Raw genomic sequence first — 21998 nt, forward strand, 5'->3', positions numbered from 1 at the left:
CTTTATGTGTTTGCGTTTGAGTCCAACCCGGACCCGGAGGAATTTTTCTGCTACGTTTACGCGAAAAGGTTTCATTCAAACCTCACTCCGGCTAGGTTTAATAAACGCAGTAGGACACGTTTCCAAGAAGCTAAAATAAGCAGCATGACTCTTAGTCTGAACAGTAACAAAGCCCCACCAGAATTATGGGACCCTGTAATAGCTCTTCTAATATTACTATCATACATAGAAGTGATCTGATAAATAGGATAAACTGTCGTCCGTTAGCATAGATCGCATCAGACCCTCTCCTCATAATCAACTTGGTCGATAAACCTCCCTTTTGTGGACAACCGCACTTTTCTTAACTTTAACAAAGGTAGACGTTTGGGAAAAATTATCAATAACGGTAAAGCAACATTCTCGCAATGTTAAGATTTTTTTTATTATATACGATTATTATACTATATCATTATAATTCGATTTTCTTTAACTCACCCAAAATCAATGCAATATATGTACATACATACATACATATGTATGTATCGTAAGCTAGCTGTATTCATTGTAAACCTTATACCAGAATTTATGGCAAGACACACTACATATTTAATCTACTTTAGCTAACCGTTTTATTCTGTTCAGTTATCAACTTTTGATAGGGATTAGCGACTAATCATTTATTTCATTCATATTCTCTGCTGAAAACCTAACACAAATTTTCTTTGTAAACATATATGTTTTTTTCATTATTGATGCCGAAGCTGCCTCCCAGTGTTTCTTATCGCATCGCAAATACACAAGTTTACAAATATACATATATTAGTTTTTCAAATTTACGAAATCTACAAATTGCTCGGCCGGCTTCATTAATCTACTGAATAAGCGTGTAAGTCTGGAAGACGATGATGTCAGCGTTTATTTTTATATGCTGACTGAGTACTTAGCACTTAAAACCACACAAACGCTCAAATACAATCATTTTAATAAGAATGCTCATATGTTTTTAGATATTTAGTACACATACGTATTCGAATTTATTTTTAAATAATCTTAACAAGTACTTTAAGGCAGTTTTGAAAACTGAGGCAAGATGAAAATAGAAATTAATAACAGTTAAGCAAATTACAAATGGTTTTACATTTTTATATATTTTAATATAAATGTTACTTGAAACTTTGAAATGCAAACGATCATAAAAATTATGCCCACAATTAAGTTTTTCCCAATAAACAACGCTAAAGAAATTAACTAGTCGCGCACAAATATTTCTGTTACAATATTTGATTTATTCGTTTACAATATTCGAAATCTACAATATTTTAATATAATAGAAAAATTCTATGCGCTAATTCCTCTTTCGATCCCAGGCAAACACGGGCAACGACCTAATCTGTCAAACGTAAATATTGTCATGCGGGACAAGCCCATGTAAAAAAGTTTCAATACACACAAATATAGAACGTTCATGTCGTTTGTGGGTATACATTACTATAGGTAAATCTAATTTGAAAAAGTACGATGAGGAAAGAGGAGTTCTAATATATTAGCGACAAAAATCGAGTTCATAAGCGCGTTTGAAAATCCACAGAGCACTTTGGGCAATTAGTGACTGTACGTGCTTAAATGTACACTATAAACGATATGTGTAAATAGATAGACTACTGGCATGTAGTTTTATATACATATGTACATATATACAGTGATGGTCATGGAAATAGTACACTTTGACAATGTAATAAAAAGATGTGTATTTTCGATATAAACAGAAAACAGATTTAATTTTTTCACTAGCATCACTTAAGTAAGAAATAAGTGAGTTATTTACAAAAAATTAAAAAGTTTTATTCAATAGTTCATTAAAAAAAAATGATTGAGTTTCCCCATTGCGTGTTTAGGTGTGGACACAGAAATAGTACAGTAGGCCGATTCTGCGGAAATTAAATAAATTTATTAGAAATCTAATAAGTATTATAGCATTTAAGCACTTACAACGTTAATATTTTGTTGTGTGCCCACAATTTTTTAAAATTACTTGGCATCGTTTGGGCACCTCGTTTGGGGGATTGCGTACCTCCTTGCATTCAGTACAAAGTTCTCCCGAATTTTTAAAATTTTTCTTGGCAATCTGTATCTTAAAGTCGTTCCATAAATTTTCCATTGAGTTTGCATCGGGGCTTTGGGCTGCCACCTCGGGACGTTAATACTTTCTTCAGTGAGCCAGTTCTTCATACTTTAAGCTGCGTGCTTTGGACTATTGTCATGCATAAAAATCCAATTCCCTAGCATTGATTCCAAATCGAATGGTTCTATGGTATTTTTAAGAATGTTTATGTATGCAAATTGGAACATTCTACCTTATTCTTATACGTCTGACTTCTGGGACGATGGAGAAATGGTTTTCCATCCTATCTGATAGGGTTCACCTTAGTTTCATCGCTTCACAGAGCCCTTATCCAAAATTAGACGTCCTTTTCTAAATGTTCTTTAGCAAAGTCCAGCCGTGCTCTTATGTTTTTTTTTGCCAGGTGTGGTTTTTTTCGACTCATTCGTCCAAACAACATATCATCATATAGACGTCTTCACACAAATCTACTGGATACGTTAAGCCCAAATTCGTTGTTTATTTCCGCCATAATCTCTCGGGATGATTTAAAAGGATAACCCTAGCTTTTTCTAATGAAGGCTGTATCGACAAGTTCCGTTGTTTTACACCCAGCAGCTTTGTGAATTTTTTTTTTATTTTTGAGCAAATTTGGATCCCTTTTATCAAAACTGATGGCGTTGTATACCATTTTCCTCGAACAACTCATAATTTCGGCAATCTGAGTTGGACTTTTGCCTTTTTGCAAGGACCAAATATTATTATCTTTTTTTCCAGAGTACAATGCATACAATGCATATGCCCATTTTGAAAATATGTTAATTTTTTTATAGTTATAATTAAAACAGCGTATTTTTTTGCTTAACTAAAAGTGTGCTATTTCTCCATCCATGACTGTATATATAATATATATATATATATATATATATATATGTATACATGTACATATATATGTATGTATGTATATGTAAATATAAATTATTAGATTAGCCTCACACTTATAAAAACATTATAACAACTAGAAATTATTCTGATTTAGATAACAAAGACTCGAGGATAGAAAAGCAGCTTTCGGCAAGCTTTCTGAAAGAAATATTTTCTTTCTAAATTTTGTATCAGAAATCCTTATATTCCTAACTCCTTGTTATTATTGGTTTAAAATTTGCCGCATTGCTTGTATCAACCTTTATATATAAACAACAATTTTATATGACTTATGACTTACCAAAACTTTTGCGAAACGCCTATCCAATTCATCTGTGGTTGGCATGGGTTGCTGACTTCGACTGCGAACGCTTGGTTGACGTACATGATGATACTGAGAACTCGAACCGATATCATAATGCAAATCTTGTTTTTGCAGAAAACCACCAGTAGCTGTGGTTATGCCATTTTTGTGTGAAATTGAACAATTTCCATTGCCATGATCATGATTATTACTTCCACCGCCTTCCTCTACCAACGTATCACTGGTAGAGATATGGCGTGAACTAACTGCGCCCATAATGGATGCTAAGCGGCCAACGCCCACACCGCCACCTGGTCCTGGTCCGGATACGCCGGAGCCACCACTGCTATCCGCCGATGATGTTACTGCACCACCCCCACCACCGCCAAGCGCTACGTTTAATGAGGATACAACGGCTCCCCACACTGTCGACTGGACAGTGCGGCACAGCGCACGAGTTTTCTCGGGGCAACTTGATAGTTGCTCTTTTAGTTCGTTGAACAGATCCAAAATTTATCGTTTAAAAGAGCAGATTTTGAAATATTATTTTGTTTATTGTTCCTGCGATCTTAAACAATGTCAGTTAAATATAATTTAAATAATCTTTCGTTATTAATATGGATTGAATCGTCAAAACTGCAAGCTGCAAACATGTGTTATTTTAATACGTCAGAATACCGATTGTATATGTAATTTTAGCAATACATATTAGGATAAAGAATTATAAATAGTGAAATTTTATTGTTTCTAGACACTTCTTTAAAGAAGAAACACAATCCAATTAGCTTTGTAGTATCGTCTCTAGAAATTGGTACACCTTTATTAATTACTTTTAAAAATATAAATACACATTTGCCATTATTTCACGAGTTATGCTTTTATAGATTTTAATTCACAGATGATTTTGAAAAACAAACGTTCTCCAATTTATATAGGTTGACATGCAATAATAATTTCAATTTGATTTATTAAATTTTTTTAAAGCAAGAGTTGAAAACTGGATATCCAACCATAAAATAAATGAAAAAAAACTTTTAATATTCATATCTGCTTTCAAAATCTATTGAATTTCAGCGTAATATACACCAACAATTTTTCGTCCAAAATTTTGATGCCAAGAATACCCAACTGATGTGCAGCGAATGTTATGTACATTCCCCTTTAATGTTAAAACGCCGGTCGTTGCACACACCATTACTAGACAGCAGACTATGAGTTATAAGTATATTGAATACATCGCCTTTATGTATCTCGCGAAACCGCTGTCTGGCTTTTTGTGCTGATGAGCATCAGCTAAACGCAGTAAAATACATGCACATATATGTTAAATAAGGAATTACCGAATTCGTTAGACCGATGAACTCGGTTTACTCACGCACATAAAATTTTCACAACCACTCAAAAATATGTACCACTAAATTAAACACACTTAATTCACTATTATTTTCAACCAAATATACTTCGAATGCAATTCGTTATTGTCGTTGAGCATATTTTGCAATTTGCAATTCTCATAAATTAATGCATATTTATTGAATGCTTATTTCAGCATATCTTTGCATAAAACAGAACGCGTCTAGGCACTTATTCCAACTTGATTCCTTTTTTTATTATCTTTTGTTTTCCTATGGACACCAACAACAAACATAACCATTATTCACCGCTATTCCACGAAAATAAGTTACTTCAACACTCCGACACAAAACATGCACTGACAATTGGATAAGAAAAATTCAATTGAAATTTCTTTCGTTTCACAACTGTCAACCCTTTGTTAGTTTGTGGTGGATTAGTTGTCATTTTGTCGTCTTTGAGCTGTTTGACCACATGTTATTGTGAATAAATATTTCATTTTGAACTTTCAAAATAACATAAACAGTCAAGTTTACATTATAGGAGCCAAATACAAATAGGGAAAACTTTACAAAAGCATCCATAAATGCGGAATTGAACGGGTATGAGCATATAGAGGAGGTTCTTCGGATTTAGAATATAGTGTGACGTCAGCAACGTAGCAGTTATGTACTGCACACATAGAGAGCGACATCTCTCAAATATTAAAATACACACGCTCTTAAGGACACTATTATTTAGACAGCTGCAAAACCACATAACTGTGTCCAAAAAAAAATTGTGTATTTTAATATTAACAGATGTCACTTGAAGTCTATCGCTGTCTATGTGTTCAGCACATTAATCCAAATTACTGAATGTGATTTTTCTTTTGCGTGAAATAGTAGTAAGCAAGTATTTTAACCTTTTATACTGCACCGTAAATGGTAACTAACGTAATTTTTTGGTAGCTGGTATAACGTGAAGAAAATTTAACACCAGCTTGAGCTTGATTGAGTGTGTTCTTGTTTTTTGAGTAGGGGTTTCTGCTGTCTTAAAGCTAGAGACTAATCTAAAGAAGAAAAATTATAATTATTAATTAAAATTCTGGTTTGTTTTAAAAACAAAACTTTTTCACTATCTCAGCGATACGGTAACTCTTTTCTTGTTTACGTTCTATTTTAAACACTGCAACTCTGGGAAAATTTTCTTCCATGTTCTTCATTCATAAAGTTTATATTTGACTTCTTCATTTTTGTTGCCATTGTTTTTTAAAGCTCTTTCATTACACACATATTCGCGCGTGTAATATTTATCATTGAAATTTGTCAATTAAAATTTTTATTACTATATAGTGTAAAATATATAATGTCTCGAAATTATACATCTCCCTATGCTAAGCCACTACATCAATATCCTTCTCAATCAGAGGATTACATATCACTAGAAATTGGCGGCCCAGGTACATGTTCCACACCCGCACGACCGCATTACAACAACCTGAATACTAAAGGCAGCGGTGGAAACTTTTATCAGAATAAGCAAAGAGGTCGTGGAGGTCAACAAAATCGGTTTTCGGGTGGATGGCAAAGTAATCGGCACAGCACTAGCGGCTATGGAATGCAATGGCAACAGACACCACGAAACTGTGACCCTACGGAGCGGCAATGGCGTGGTGGTGGACACAAACAACGGAACAGCGTTAGTAACAAATAATTAAAAATAATAATAATAAAAATACTTATTTTTATTCTAATCACATTTTTATGTTTAGAGACAATCTTTTAATTGCAAAGTGAAGGATGTATCGGCGTACGTGCATAAGTCTATGCTGGAAGATCCATGGAAGGACTTAATGGAAAGAAGAGATGCGATCAAAAGAAGCGAGATAAACCTGCCAACTCCTGCCCAGCAAAATTATCAAATTCCAACATTCGCAAGCACAGAAGAAAGCGACAGCGAGGATATAGAAGCTGATATGTATAACGCTGGTAATGAAGGTGATATTGTTACAGGGAGTCCGTAGCACCCATGAATTCTATATTATATGCTTACAAAAGAAGCGAGATTATTATAAAATATAATATTTGTAAAATATTAATTTATGCAATTTACATTTGAAACTTTAACAAACGTGACTACTGTCGTTATAATCCATACTTCCTTTGTTTAATTGAAACATTAAAAATTAAATATTTCTAGAGCAAGTTACTTTACTATTATGGCGAAAATATGTGCATATATCATTTTGATTTCCTAACACACATTCCATTCAATTATTTAAAACCAAATCATAGGTTTAAGACAATCATTTTTAATTAAAATTATCTTGAATGGTTCTTAACATTTTGTATTGTTATATTTAACAATAATTATTTATCTTTTACTAGCAATTACATTTACATTAATATAAGTAACACAAATGCACTATACAACTGCTACTGGCTCAAATTCTGCTAGGTATGCTCAGCGAAGTTTCGCGTTTGAATTGAAGAAATTCATCAGAATTTTATGCTCGGAAGTTAATTTGTTAAATTGTACTAAATTGTTGTTATGCCTTTTTAAATTTGTATCTTCTTGTTTTCCATGCAAAACGTTTAGAATTATTTTTTTATATTTATGTAATGACGTGAGGTGCGTTATTAGCAACTTAAGGCTAAATCACTTAATTATTTCGAAGATTACTAGTAGAAAAATATGAAATAGGCGTGTTGCTTTTATAATTCAAGTCACTTTAATTCTATTTATGGTGATTATGTTGTTGTTTTTGAACATATTTTTCCCAATCTCCACTTAAACAGTTATAAATTTTCATAGCAGCACGTGCGTCCTCCACGGAATTGTGCTCTCCTATTTGTATTTCCATGCCTAAAATTGCTTGACTCAAAAGTTTAAGGCTCGGAGTTCGTCCGTTCGAAACTAGACGGCATAAAGGCTTATAACGGGCAGTGTCTCGTATATTTTTATATGGATGCTTTATGTGTAATACAGCCAAATCGTTGCGTATAGCATGACCAACAAGAATTTTACCCTGAAGCAATTCAACAACTTCATCCTGAACCAAATGAAAATCTTCGCCATTTTCGATGTCCTTTGGTCTGATACCAGATACACTTGTTCTATAATCAGTTACCTTGATCCACGGTTTAACAAATTTATCTAACAAAACTTCACCCTGTTTATTTACGATAGAAACTCGTGCCAACATGTCGTCTTGACCATTGTGACCCACACCAACCATCTCACAATCAATAGCTACATATTTATTTCTTTGAGCAGCTTTACGTTTTTGACGTAATCGTGCAGATTTGCTTAGCGGTCGATTGTTTTCAGAATTGGGGTGCTGGTCGTGTGCTTCGTGATGATCACATTTCTGTTCCTGATTCAATGAATTACGACGAGAACACCTTTGTGAACCCGCATTATTTCGATGTTGACAGTTGTGCTGTTTTTCATTAATCTCAGTACATGATAAAATTGATTGCATTTGTTGTTGCAGTTGATCCATGCATGTAATTGACTCCTTATGTTTTAATTGGTTGAATGCCCCAGTTGTTGCTTGCAGTGGGCTTTTTGACTTTAATAGTTGGCACTTTGAGTGATCAAGCTCATGTTTTTGTTTTACTGATCCTCCATCGCCTGAACCCTTTACTTCAAAAAGTTTTGTTTTAAGATTTTGTTGGTCTAATTTTTGTCTTGCAACTCCTTTTTTCTTATTGTTGTCTGCACATACGGGTTCATTACTTTTTTGTTGTGGATTAGGATATTGTTGGGACATTGTTCGCACCTGTGTACCCCACGACACTGCTTTCCTTTCTCAAATGTTTTTTTGGTTTTTTAATTTTGATGTTTTTTCTTGGGCACTTTAGAAATTTTAGTAATAGCTATTTTGAAAGTTTTTTTTAGTTTTCAGTTTTTTTCTTTTTTATAAAAGTTAAACTAAAAAACTAAGGTTGAACTGAAAATATATGAAATTTGACAACTCAATCAAAACACATATGCATCGGACCATGCACATATGCTTTCAAATTTTATATCTACGATAAGAAAGCAACAATGTTGCCACATAGCAGAATACGGGAACATAAAGCGGATATCATTATTTGTTTTTATAAAGCTTTAATTCAAATATAATATAAACAAAATATGCAGAATTAAATAAAATCTTTATAAATTTTTTAAGTAAACTTGTATAATATACAAAATAAATTTAAAAATATTCAATAAAATACAGTGGCTTTCAAAATGTGCTAAATGCAATTAAAATGATAGACATTCCTTTCGAATAGTTTAGGCAGAGATCGTATATCATGCGCTGAACACATACAGAGCGACAGACCAGTGAACGTGTACGAGTATTATTTATATTTCAGAATTATGTGCCATAATCAAAGATACAGATATTTGTGGTTTGTCAAAATAAAAATAGAATATGGTACATAATCGAGTGCGGATACTTAAGCGAGTGGCACTTAAAACAATAATTTCTATGTATTTTAAAAAACAAACCGTGAGATGCAGCAAGATATAATATAGGCTGTTAAAGTGATGAGGGAGGGATTTGATTTTCATTTAAGCGGAGTACTACTTAACCGGGATTGACTGTACACATAAATCAGAGGAATATTGAATATTTTCTTTGAAATATTTCTTGACTTGAAAATCGACAAATAAACTATGTTGTCAATTTTATTCTAATATATTTAAATATTTTTATATTTGCGGGGTTGTCACTTTTTCCTTCCATAAAATTTCAGAAATATATTCAATTTTTGAATTTTAGCTTTTGCCTTCCTCGCCAAAAGCTGCTTGTAGGCAAAGGCATGCTCATTGAAAGGTATGGCCTTTGGTTTATGAATGAGTCCATTTTGCTCGTTGAATGTGCGCTTGCGTTCATGAATGAAAATTTTGTTGTTGTATAATTTACTATAAATTTTGACGTCGGCAAATCAGCCGCCATAATGCTTTCTGATGCAATTTGAGACGAGTGTTGTTTTTGTAGAACAATATTTATAGTTTTTGCGGGCGACATATTTACATTTGTATACAGATACATATGTATGTATATATGTAGGTTTGTGTATGAATTATTTGTGTGGCAATGTCATACGCACATATGTGTGTATGTAAATATAGAGCAGCGCGCGTATATTATAATTGATAAATGATAATATTTTGATTTTGATATGTCTGCAGATAGATGCGTATGAAAGTTTTAAATAATAAAAAATAATAAAAGGTGTGATTTACATATACATACATATGTATTATTATTGTATTACATGTATTAAGTTTTTATAGTAGAGAGTATATCATATACACACATAAGTATGTATATAGCATATATACATGTATATGAAATTATATTACATTATCAAAGATAAGAAATATTTAAAAAGTATCTTTTATTTGCACGTTAACTACAAACATTACCATGAAAATAGCATAATTAAATGATAATGTTATCAATTTTGCATGAATTCACAAAAATTCGCAAAATGATAGTCATATCAATTGATATGATTGCATGTAAACGTATAAAAATACAAGCAAAAGAGCAACATACGTCTGTAATAGCAATGTATGTATATTTCTGAACATAATTTTCATTCAATGCTCAGCTGTGTTCACTCATTTCTGTTAAAATTTCTCCTTCCGAGCCAAAGGTGGTGAAATCCACTAATAGGATTTTGTTAGCTCTTGACAGTTCACACGCCTGTCCGCAATTGAACCTTCTCTATATTATACGTTCTCTGGATGAAAAACCAGCGAAGGCAGAAGAAAAGGAAGAGGCTCAACGCTCATTACAATGGACATGGACACGTTTTTGACTACAATGTCGCAGATGTCAACGCCAATAGGATATGCTGTGCCCTCTGAAATTATATCGCAGAAGAATTCCTTCGGGCTCGGGTTGACCTCAATGCCAGCACGAGTCAGGGGAATACGGAGCAACCCTGCTGCAAAGCGTTGCTTCAGTGACCACAAGTTTAAACTAAGACTTGCCAATCTAAACGGGGATAGATCTCCGAAATAATAGCCGTCGGTCTGATGAAATACGGGTTAATTCCGGTCCGTAGAACCGGAAGTTGTGGGAATTGTCTGGATCTCAGTCTGCATTCAAAACTTCAAGAACGGCGGGACATCGTATCCGCATTTCCATGACTTTTTCTATTGCGATGTTCTATAGAGAAGTCTTAACTTTGGAGTCTCTCAATCCATCGCGTCAACTATCCTTCTGTGTTCCTGAATTGTAGAAGCCATTTTAATGCAGCATGATCCGTCCTGACTTGAAAACGATGGTCATAAAGGTTCTTATGAAAATGTTTGATGCACTTCACCAACGAAAGTAATTCTCTCCGAGTTACACAATAATTTCCACCACTTTCTCATGCCCGCCAATGATGTGTGAAATACGCCTCCTACTGCATGCCCACTAGCATTCATGTAAATTTTTAGGATTGGTCTTGCATATCGCCTTCGTGCATCCTGTGTTAATAAAATGTTTTCAACTTTGGTTCTTCCTTGCTTGGAATCAAATTTATCAAAAATGGTTGAGTTTCTAAGAAAGAGTTGTTCAGTCTTATTTTGATGGTTGCCTCCTTGGTCCAAGCGTTAAATTCGCTCCATATGTCGTTTTTGCCAAAAGAATCTTTCTCAAAAGGTATTTCACAATTTATCACGGCCTCAGGGTCCTGACACTGACTTTAATATAGCTCCTTTGGAAAGTTTGACTAGTGACTTGAACTCATTAAGTACACCTAGTTGAACACGTTTATCTTGTCCTGTCATAACCAGAGTAGTGCCTATAAGTAACTAACTAACCCTAACTTTGTATTTGTTATCATATCCGAACATAAGCGGAACTTTCATATTTGTATAAGTCATTATCCTGTTTTATATATCAATTTATATTCCTTGATTTGTTTGAAAGTCCACCCCAATTATGACTGTTTAAACGCACATTACGCACATTACTTCTCGAGAGACTTGAAAATCCTCTACTGTTGCAATACGCAACTTTGCCCCAGCTAATGATCTTATAGCATTGACAGACGGCAGCGTTAAACCAGATTAATTGCATTTTTCGGGATTAATTCAGGAGTTACCACAGCTAACTCCGTTGCTGAATCCAAAAATAACTCTCAACATTTTAAGGAGTTTGTGAGATTTTCGTTGGCAACATTGTTAAAAATGGCCAATTTTCATCTATTGTGAATGAAATACAAGCAACCCTGACAGCTGTTTATCAAATTCTCAATATAATATCAATAAAACTTCTGTTATGATGCAGTTTTAAAAATAATGTGTTGATATGCTTTTGTAATAAAAAATGGTTTGGTAAAAATTGGTCGGCTAACAACCGTAATGTTTATCTTCTATGAATTTTCATTGAAAATATTATAAAAAGGACAATGAGCTGTTTATGAAAGTTTCAAACTCGCATAGCTGCCGTCTGTCACCTACAAATTTGGATCTGATTAAGTGCGCAGTTAATCCGGATTAACGCTGCCGTCATTCAAGGCTATTACTTCATTAATCAGATCAGATCGAATTATGGAATGTGACATGCCCGTATCCTCAGTCAGTATGCGCTTTTTAGCGTCTATACATCCCATAACGGTAACATTACTCGTATTCCTGCTTATTTGTGAAATGGAGATTACAGGGTATTCGCTTGCGGGAGCCAGCCCGTGGCTTTAGTTTAACGATTGGTTCTATTTGAAATATGTTTGATTTTCCTCAGCCTTTTTTTACGTCAAACTAAATTATTGTACTGATTATAGCTGCGTGCAATATGATCACTTTTTCAGCAATTGAAGCATTTAAACACATCATCATTTTCTTATGCGCTTCTGTAGATTTTTCCAGTACTTTCTGCATCTTTTCTTCAACTTGTTTAAGTTGACTTACCAATCTTTGTAGAAAACTTCTCCAGGGACTCATTGGGTTTCTGGTGGTGATTTTGCAATTCGATTTGGAAGGTCTGATTCCTGTGCTCACTACCATATCGTCTTTCTAATGCACTCATCAACGATTCATAACTACTTGACTCGAAGATTGGAGATTGGTTTGTAATATATTCTACAGATACTTTTAATGCAATAAACAATAGGGGTAATCTCTTGCTCTTGCAAAACCCTTGCACGGTACACGAATCGCAGAATTTTCCTCTTGGTGCAACGGCACAACAACAAACACATGCAGAAAATTATTTGCAAAGGCTGAAAAATATGTCAGACCAAAACCCGTGTTTATTTTCGTGCAATGACATTTTACATTGAGACATATTACGCCGTTAAATTGTTGAGGAAGGTAAGTTTTAAATAGATTTTATAATTTCTACTTAAATTATAAAGATTTGTTACAGTTTTTTGTTAGGAATGAATACAGAATGTGCGCCAAATCACATTAGTCATTCTCAATAAATTGACAGAATCAGCCGATCATATATCACTAGATTCTGCAATGGGTGCTCTCTTCGCCTTGCATATTTCGGTATAGGATTTTTGCACATTGTGTCATCCTGCAATCTTGGTAGAGCAAAAGAATCCCCCCAATGTGTTCTATTTATTTGCTTCTCTGTTTGACGAAACCTGTGCTGAGAACTGCGTTGATAGCCACTCATCCAGAGAACTTAAAAAAAGAAAAGCATCACAAGTCAATATGGCAGCTAAATTGGCCCAAATGTAGTAAATCTTAAAACAAAAACATTTTCATTCATAAACGCAGGCGCACATTCAACAAGCGACCTCGCTTCATTCATAACAACAGACGATGGCAAAAGCTAAAAATCATAAGTTGAACAACTTTCTGATATTTGTTCTAAGAAAGAAGTGAGAAAAGTGGCAACATAGCTGTTGTTGATTTATAATATTTGTCAATTATAAAATATTTTTCCGTGGCTCGCAAAAATCTGCATCGATATGTATTAACGCTCATACGTATACATACATACATATTTACGCAGGTTTGTAGGCGAAGCTGTTACAGGCGGCAAGGGAAGCGGTGACAATCGGCGTTCCTTCGTTTGTGTTTTTCGGCACAGATCCGATTTTCTACCAACAACACAATGCTGTGACGCTTTGTCGTCGCGTCTGTGCTTCGACAATTGGTAAATAGGTAAATATTTTTGTTTTAAATTATTAATTGTTATTACAAATGATATAATTTGTAAAATAACGTCAAGTTTGTTAGAGCTTTGAATAATTTTACATTTTACATATTAGTGGCATCACCACTCTACCTCATTTCTCTACTGTCAACTCTACTGTCGTCCTACTGCCGTTGGCAAATATAAGAATATATTGAAGTTAGCGAGAGCGACAACTGTCGGCCTGCAGTCATGTAGTCGTGCAGCTGTCAAAATAACTGTGTATATTTTATTATTTGACAGATGTCGTTTGCAGTCTAACGCGCTCATTGTGTTCAGCACGTGACTCTTTGACAAAACGTGAGCTTTGGCCATTGGTTGCCCGTGACAACGGAGATGCGAAAAGATGCGTGTGGCACTTCCCTGCCAGCCATGGCTAACCACTTTTCTCAAATATTTCATCCAACTACACATTTTTTCTCTATGCGCTAACACCAACGCACTTGTTCGGGTTATTTTTTTGTTTACCTAAATGCGATGAAAAAAAGTTTCTTTCATTTCTTGATTTATTTGAATGAGTGCGAATGAGAAAACATAATTGTCAATAGTGACAATAGAAAATCTCAAAAAGGGTAAAAAAAAAACGATTGAAAGACGCATGTCGTTCGTGATCGTACCATCGTAAAGGAGGCTCGTACAATAAGAAAGTAAGTAAATGAATTTTATGTGATTTTTTAACAATATTTTGAAAATAATTACTTTATTTATTTTTATAGCACTGAAAATCAGAACTGAATTGGAAGTAGCAGCAGCAGCTATATCATCAGAAGCGGCAAATATCAATTGTTAAGTAAGTATGTGAAAGAAGTGTGTGTACTTTGAAATTAGACTGCGCAGTTCAAAAAAAAGATAAATACATATATATGTAGATATGTATTTTATGCGTTTAAGGCGGCCTGCACAATCCAATATAATATGTGGAAACAAATGTTTGTTTTATATTTTAAATGATCAAAAAGTTTTTATTTTTTCTTTCAGAGTAAATTCTATTTGTATTTAATATATTTTATTCTTTCAGATAATATTAATCTTTTTTTTTCACATATTATTATCATTTTATACAATTAATCTTTCTTTTTCTTTTAGATATTACAAATTCAATGTAATTATTATTTATTTTCAGGTATTAATACCTTTATTTTATTTCAGATATTAATTATTTTCTTAAATTAAATATATTTTTATTTATATATAAATTATAATAAACGTTATGTAAAAATCTAAAAAATAAAATAAAATAAAAATTTTAAAAATTAAAAAGTTTTGTTTGAAATTTTTAAAGTAGGAATTAAAAAATGCAACCCTGCATCAGCAGTTTAAAATGCCACCCTGTATCAGCCGTCAATTGAGGATATTAGAGCAGGACGGATATACTTTTTTATATGGCACTGCTGAATGAGCGCAACAAAGATGTATGATCACATGTATACGTACGTGAGTGGGTAGAATATTCGCTCGGCCTATGGCAAATTACACATATTTACCCACAGGCTTACCTACTGATTATCTGATTTTTTACCCGCTCAAGGTTAGCAGGTTGAATAAATGAGTATGTGAAAATAAGTGTGTGTTGTTTGAAATTGGACTACGCAGTCCAATATAATACGCAAAAATAAATACATACATACATATGTATGTATTTTTCGCGTTTGAGGCGATGTTTGTTTTATATTTTAAATTATCAGATAATATTAATATTTCTTTCCGATATCATCATTATATCATTTTTATATAATTAATCTTTTCTTTCAGATCCTATTATTATTTTTATTTAATTAATCTTTCTTTTTGTTTTAGATATTTTATTTAAATTTTATATAATTCTATTCAATTATATTTGCTTTCGTAATAGAAATTCTTATGATAGAAATGTAGATATGATAAGGATATGAATTCCTTACTTCAAGAATTGAATTTGCACCTTCTCTATATTTTAAGTTCTCTGGGTAGGTGAGCGGTTCTCACATTTCCAATGACAGGAGAGTTGGGCAACTCTTTATCTCCGCCTCTTCAAAATATTTATGGAAACGACAACACCTCTGGCAGTACATTGCCAGCAATGCGAGCAAGAAATATATTTAGAAATCAATTGCTAAACATTAGTAATGTGCAGTCTCCATTGGCAATATTGCTAGCAATCCAGATTTTTGGTAATCTTAAATTGCCTGTCGAGATGCCTCTTTAGGTATTCATATTGAACCAACGAAAAAAATTAGGATCAACTTCTGCAGCTGAAGTTTACTGAAATGTATAAAAAATTTAGTACAAGAAAGTACCGAAAATTATTTTTCTTTCTGTTATGATAACTGACAGCGATTTTATTTTGGCGATTAAATTATATCCCGAGCTTTGTCATATTTATAAAGAAAATAGAGCTGATGCTGAAGAAAGGAATAAAGAGTTATGGTCGCAGTTTGCCCGAGACCATCAACTTAAAAATGGTGAGGGTGTAATGTAGATAATGCATTGAAATTTTAGAAGTTGCTTCTTTTTTCGTGTAGGTACTTGACTCGAAGATTGACTCGAAGATTGGAGATTGGTTTGTAATATATTCTACAGATACTTTTAATGCAATAAACAATAGGGGTAATCTCTTGCTCTTGCAAAACCCTTGCACGGTACACGAATCGCAGAATTTTCCTCTTGGTGCAACGGCACAACAACAAACACATGCAGAAAATTATTTGCAAAGGCTGAAAAATATGTCAGACCAAAACCCGTGTTTATTTTCGTGCAATGACATTTTACATTGAGACATATTACGCCGTTAAATTGTTGAGGAAGGTAAGTTTTAAATAGATTTTATAATTTCTACTTAAATTATAAAGATTTGTTACAGTTTTTTGTTAGGAATGAATACAGAATGTGCGCCAAATCACATTAGTCATTCTCAATAAATTGACAGAATCAGCCGATCATATATCACTAGATTCTGCAATGGGTGCTCTCTTCGCCTTGCATATTTCGGTATAGGATTTTTGCACATTGTGTCATCCTGCAATCTTGGTAGAGCAAAAGAATCCCCCCAATGTGTTCTATTTATTTGCTTCTCTGTTTGACGAAACCTGTGCTGAGAACTGCGTTGATAGCCACTCATCCAGAGAACTTAAAAAAAAAGAAAAGCATCACAAGTCAATATGGCAGCTAAATTGGCCCAAATGTAGTAAATCTTAAAACAAAAACATTTTCATTCATAAACGCAGGCGCACATTCAACAAGCGACCTCGCTTCATTCATAACAACAGACGATGGCAAAAGCTAAAAATCATAAGTTGAACAACTTTCTGATATTTGTTCTAAGAAAGAAGTGAGAAAAGTGGCAACATAGCTGTTGTTGATTTATAATATTTGTCAATTATAAAATATTTTTCCGTGGCTCGCAAAAATCTGCATCGATATGTATTAACGCTCATACGTATACATACATACATATTTACGCAGGTTTGTAGGCGAAGCTGTTACAGGCGGCAAGGGAAGCGGTGACAATCGGCGTTCCTTCGTTTGTGTTTTTCGGCACAGATCCGATTTTCTACCAACAACATAATGCTGTGACGCTTTGTCGTCGCGTCTGTGCTTCGACAATTGGTAAATAGGTAAATATTTTTGTTTTAAATTATTAATTGTTATTACAAATGATATAATTTGTAAAATAACGTCAAGTTTGTTAGAGCTTTGAATAATTTTACATTTTACATATTAGTGGCATCACCACTCTACCTCATTTCTCTACTGTCAACTCTACTGTCGTCCTACTGCCGTTGGCAAATATAAGAATATATTGAAGTTAGCGAGAGCGACAACTGTCGGCCTGCAGTCATGTAGTCGTGCAGCTGTCAAAATAACTGTGTATATTTTATTATTTGACAGATGTCGTTTGCAGTCTAACGCGCTCATTGTGTTCAGCACGTGACTCTTTGACAAAACGTGAGCTTTGGCCATTGGTTGCCCGTGACAACGGAGATGCGAAAAGATGCGTGTGGCACTTCCCTGCCAGCCATGGCTAACCACTTTTCTCAAATATTTCATCCAACTACACATTTTTTCTCTATGCGCTAACACCAACGCACTTGTTCGGGTTATTTTTTTGTTTACCTAAATGCGATGATAAAAAGTTTCTTTCATTTCTTGATTTATTTGAATGAGTGCGAATGAGAAAACATAATTGTCAATAGTGACAATAGAAAATCTCAAAAAGGGTAAAAAAAAAACGATTGAAAGACGCATGTCGTTCGTGATCGTACCATCGTAAAGGAGGCTCGTACAATAAGAAAGTAAGTAAATGAATTTTATGTGATTTTTTAACAATATTTTGAAAATAATTACTTTATTTATTTTTATAGCACTGAAAATCAGAACTGAATTGGAAGTAGCAGCAGCAGCTATATCATCAGAAGCGGCAAATATCAATTGTTAAGTAAGTATGTGAAAGAAGTGTGTGTACTTTGAAATTAGACTGCGCAGTTCAAAAAAAAGATAAATACATATATATGTAGATATGTATTTTATGCGTTTAAGGCGGCCTGCACAATCCAATATAATATGTGGAAACAAATGTTTGTTTTATATTTTAAATGATCAAAAAGTTTTTATTTTTTCTTTCAGAGTAAATTCTATTTGTATTTAATATATTTTATTCTTTCAGATAATATTAATCTTTTTTTTTTCACATATTATTATCATTTTATACAATTAATCTTTCTTTTTCTTTTAGATATTACAAATTCAATGTAATTATTATTTATTTTCAGGTATTAATACCTTTATTTTATTTCAGATATTAATTATTTTCTTAAATTAAATATATTTTTATTTATATATAAATTATAATAAACGTTATGTAAAAATCTAAAAAATAAAATAAAATAAAAATTTTAAAAATTAAAAAGTTTTGTTTGAAATTTTTAAAGTAGGAATTAAAACATGCAACCCTGCATCAGCAGTTTAAAATGCCACCCTGTATCAGCCGTCAATTGAGGATATTAGAGCAGGACGGATATACTTTTTTATATGGCACTGCTGAATGAGCGCAACAAAGATGTATGATCACATGTATACGTACGTGAGTGGGTAGAATATTCGCTCGGCCTATGGCAAATTACACATATTTACCCACAGGCTTACCTACTGATTATCTGATTTTTTACCCGCTCAAGGTTAGCAGGTTGAATAAATGAGTATGTGAAAATAAGTGTGTGTTGTTTGAAATTGGACTACGCAGTCCAATATAATACGCAAAAATAAATACATACATACATATGTATGTATTTTTCGCGTTTGAGGCGATGTTTGTTTTATATTTTAAATTATCAGATAATATTAATATTTCTTTCCGATATCATCATTATATCATTTTTATATAATTAATCTTTTCTTTCAGATCCTATTATTATTTTTATTTAATTAATCTTTCTTTTTGTTTTAGATATTTTATTTAAATTTTATATAATTCTATTCAATTATATTTGCTTTCGTAATAGAAATTCTTATGATAGAAATGTAGATATGATAAGGATATGAATTCCTTACTTCAAGAATTGAATTTGCACCTTCTCTATATTTTAAGTTCTCTGGGTAGGTGAGCGGTTCTCACATTTCCAATGACAGGAGAGTTGGGCAACTCTTTATCTCCGCCTCTTCAAAATATTTATGGAAACGACAACACCTCTGGCAGTACATTGCCAGCAATGCGAGCAAGAAATATATTTAGAAATCAATTGCTAAACATTAGTAATGTGCAGTCTCCATTGGCAATATTGCTAGCAATCCAGATTTTTGGTAATCTTAAATTGCCTGTCGAGATGCCTCTTTAGGTATTCATATTGAACCAACGAAAAAAATTAGGATCAACTTCTGCAGCTGAAGTTTACTGAAATGTATAAAAAATTTAGTACAAGAAAGTACCGAAAATTATTTTTCTTTCTGTTATGATAACTGACAGCGATTTTATTTTGGCGATTAAATTATATCCCGAGCTTTGTCATATTTATAAAGAAAATAGAGCTGATGCTGAAGAAAGGAATAAAGAGTTATGGTCGCAGTTTGCCCGAGACCATCAACTTAAAAATGGTGAGGGTGTAATGTAGATAATGCATTGAAATTTTAGAAGTTGCTTCTTTTTTCGTGTAGGTACTGCAGCAAAGCTTAAATGGTCTCAAATAATTTCGCAATATGTATCTTTTCTGATGTATGGCACACCTTTCCATTTTGAACGGGAAATGCAATTTATGCAGATGCCACTGCTAGGTGCTGGGTATGTCCCCAAAATAAAATCGTTACATGATTAATTAATTTTATAACAATTTTTTTCTAGACTGGAAGATAATCAATCTGACTCCGATATTGACGAGACAGAATTAAACAAGGTTTTAAAGACTTTTGAAGAGTTTCCAACTGATATTGGAAAACAACATATTAGGACTTCTGCTACAGACATAATAGCCTCAAAGAAGCGTTCCCTAATCAATGGGCAAGGAAATGAATTGAATGAAGCAGATTTTGTAAATACTGAAAAACATTATGAAACAGTTATATTGGACTCAAATAATTATAATAAAAACGAGAGCGAAGTAAAAGTTGAATTAGCAGTGAATAAACTAAGCAGTAAACAAAACGGATTGAACACTATGGTTAGCACGGAAGATATGTTAACGGATTTTACAGCAAGCACTCATGCACAGGCAGATATTAAGTCTAGTGAAGACACTGCTGCTCCTGGGGGTTTCTCAAGCCTGACTTCACTGGAACTTATTTTTCTCGGTTATGCTAAAGTATTGCAGCGAATGCCATTACGACTGCAGCTGCAGACTAAACGTAAAATCGCAGATATTATGGATGAGGCAGAATTAAAATTGTTTGAAGACAAATGAAATGATTGAGCAAATAAAGTTTTTCTTTGAAAATGATTTCATTGTGATGTGCATTGGTTGAAATACCGCCTAATTTTGATCCCTTTCATATGATGGAAGTTCAATGAATTTGGTTTGTAGGTATTGTTTAGCTAAGCATTTTGTCTACTACGCCTGAAACTAATTCCTTCACTATTCGTTGCCTTAAGGGTAAAGTATATCTTCCACTATTAACACAAAACACTCCAGCTCTAAAAGTATTCGACGTTGTACCCGCCGGGGGAAGCAGAGGAAGAGGAAGACCTCCACTCCGTTGGAAGGACCAAGTGGAGAAGGACCTGGCTACGCTTGGAATATCCAATTGGCGCCACGTAGCGAAAAGAAGAAACGACTGGCGCGCTGTTGTTAACTCGGCTATAATCGCGTAAGCGGTGTCTACGCCAATTAAGAAGAAGATTAACACAAAACGACTTTTTATTTCACACATGAAATGATTCTAATAATTCTAAACTACAATTCGGCCTATGCTATGGTCATATTTATAGTTAGAAAATTTGGTGCTAAAAACAACCAGGATGAGATCAAATTATTATTCGGTAGTATATGGTACCTCAAAGAAATCGAGCTATTCCATAAAATCATATGAAGATGTTCCTACATACAATGGAATTGTTTATAGCACATTTATCGGTTGTTTTCTTCGAAATGCTTTTATGCAATTTAAATACTATTTACATTGTTTTTTTACATTGGCGACTCTAGTTCTTTCAATTCATTGATTTCCGCAAATTTAGTTTTTAGCAATAAAATTTAATAATATTTATAACTTAAAATGGGAAAATTTTAAAGAACAACAACAGATAATGCATTTATATATATTGAGATCATTGTTATAAAAAATATATAATAAACTTCAGAAACAAAAGCAATCCATATTATATACAATATTTCGACTTGTATATTTCAAAACTTGAACAAATGGCTTTATGTGCAAAGTGCCGGATTATTTTCTTAACTAAAGTAATTAACTGGGGGAAATTAAAGGTACGTTTTTTAAATAACGTATATTTTTTAACTAATTATGTGGGAACACCAAATTCAATTAGGCCAGAAATTATAGACGTATTTTGTGTGCTATATATCTTTGATCGGTCAGGTGATTCAAATAAGCGGGAAAATCAATTAACCGGGGGTCAATTAAGCGGCGGATACTACATTCTTCCTCTCCAAACATTTGTGAATTTATTAGTCATTGAAAGCCACACGGCGGTATGTACTAGCAAAGACCTCGAGATGACGTCGATGATACCTCGTAATGTGTGACAACGCAATAGGTTCGTTACCAAGTTAATATTT

General features: G+C 33.4%; 4 protein-coding genes across 11 annotated transcripts in view; 2 read left to right on the top strand and 2 right to left on the bottom strand.

The window, feature by feature from the left end:
* The window catches only part of LOC126762274 (formin-like protein), an 89546-nt gene extending 84508 nt beyond the window's left edge, over nt 1-5038 (bottom strand). For 3 of the 7 annotated variants that reach the window (XM_050478923.1, XM_050478921.1, XM_050478922.1), the window contains exon 1: nt 3309-5025. In XM_050478923.1, the coding sequence (XP_050334880.1) occupies nt 3309-3587 (279 nt within the window). In that variant the 5' untranslated portion in view covers nt 3588-5025. Of the gene's footprint in view, nt 1-3308 lie in introns of all 7 variants that reach the window. The other 4 variants (XM_050478920.1, XM_050478919.1, XM_050478918.1 and 1 more) reach the window with 4 other exon arrangements.
* Nucleotides 5039-5920: 882 nt separating this feature from the next.
* Nucleotides 5921-6802, top strand: LOC126762370 (uncharacterized). The gene is made up of 2 exons (XM_050479089.1): nt 5921-6344; nt 6418-6802. The coding sequence occupies exons 1-2, from the start codon at nt 6012-6014 to the stop codon at nt 6667-6669; spliced, it is 585 nt and encodes a 194-aa protein (XP_050335046.1). The 5' UTR covers nt 5921-6011; the 3' UTR covers nt 6670-6802.
* A 135-nt stretch (nt 6803-6937) lies between these two features.
* On the bottom strand, nt 6938-8653 carry LOC126762345 (uncharacterized). The gene has a single exon (XM_050479051.1). The coding sequence runs from the start codon at nt 8419-8421 to the stop codon at nt 7384-7386; it is 1038 nt and encodes a 345-aa protein (XP_050335008.1). The 5' UTR covers nt 8422-8653; the 3' UTR covers nt 6938-7383.
* Nucleotides 8654-15947: 7294 nt separating this feature from the next.
* LOC126762359 (uncharacterized) lies at nt 15948-20699 on the top strand. Of its 2 annotated transcripts, none has more exons than XM_050479072.1 (3): nt 15948-16238; nt 19924-20047; nt 20108-20699. In XM_050479072.1, exons 1-3 carry the CDS (start codon nt 16097-16099, stop codon nt 20661-20663), a joined length of 822 nt encoding a protein of 273 aa, XP_050335029.1. In that variant the 5' UTR covers nt 15948-16096; the 3' UTR covers nt 20664-20699. The 2 variants fall into 2 exon arrangements, with proteins under 2 accessions (XP_050335029.1, XP_050335028.1); XM_050479071.1 differs by lacking the exon at nt 15948-16238 and adding an exon at nt 19582-19863.
* The last annotated feature ends 1299 nt before the right edge of the window (nt 20700-21998 follow it).

Source organism: Bactrocera neohumeralis, chromosome 6 (genome assembly GCF_024586455.1).
Source record: "Bactrocera neohumeralis isolate Rockhampton chromosome 6, APGP_CSIRO_Bneo_wtdbg2-racon-allhic-juicebox.fasta_v2, whole genome shotgun sequence".
Lineage (NCBI taxonomy): Eukaryota > Metazoa > Arthropoda > Insecta > Diptera > Tephritidae > Bactrocera > Bactrocera neohumeralis.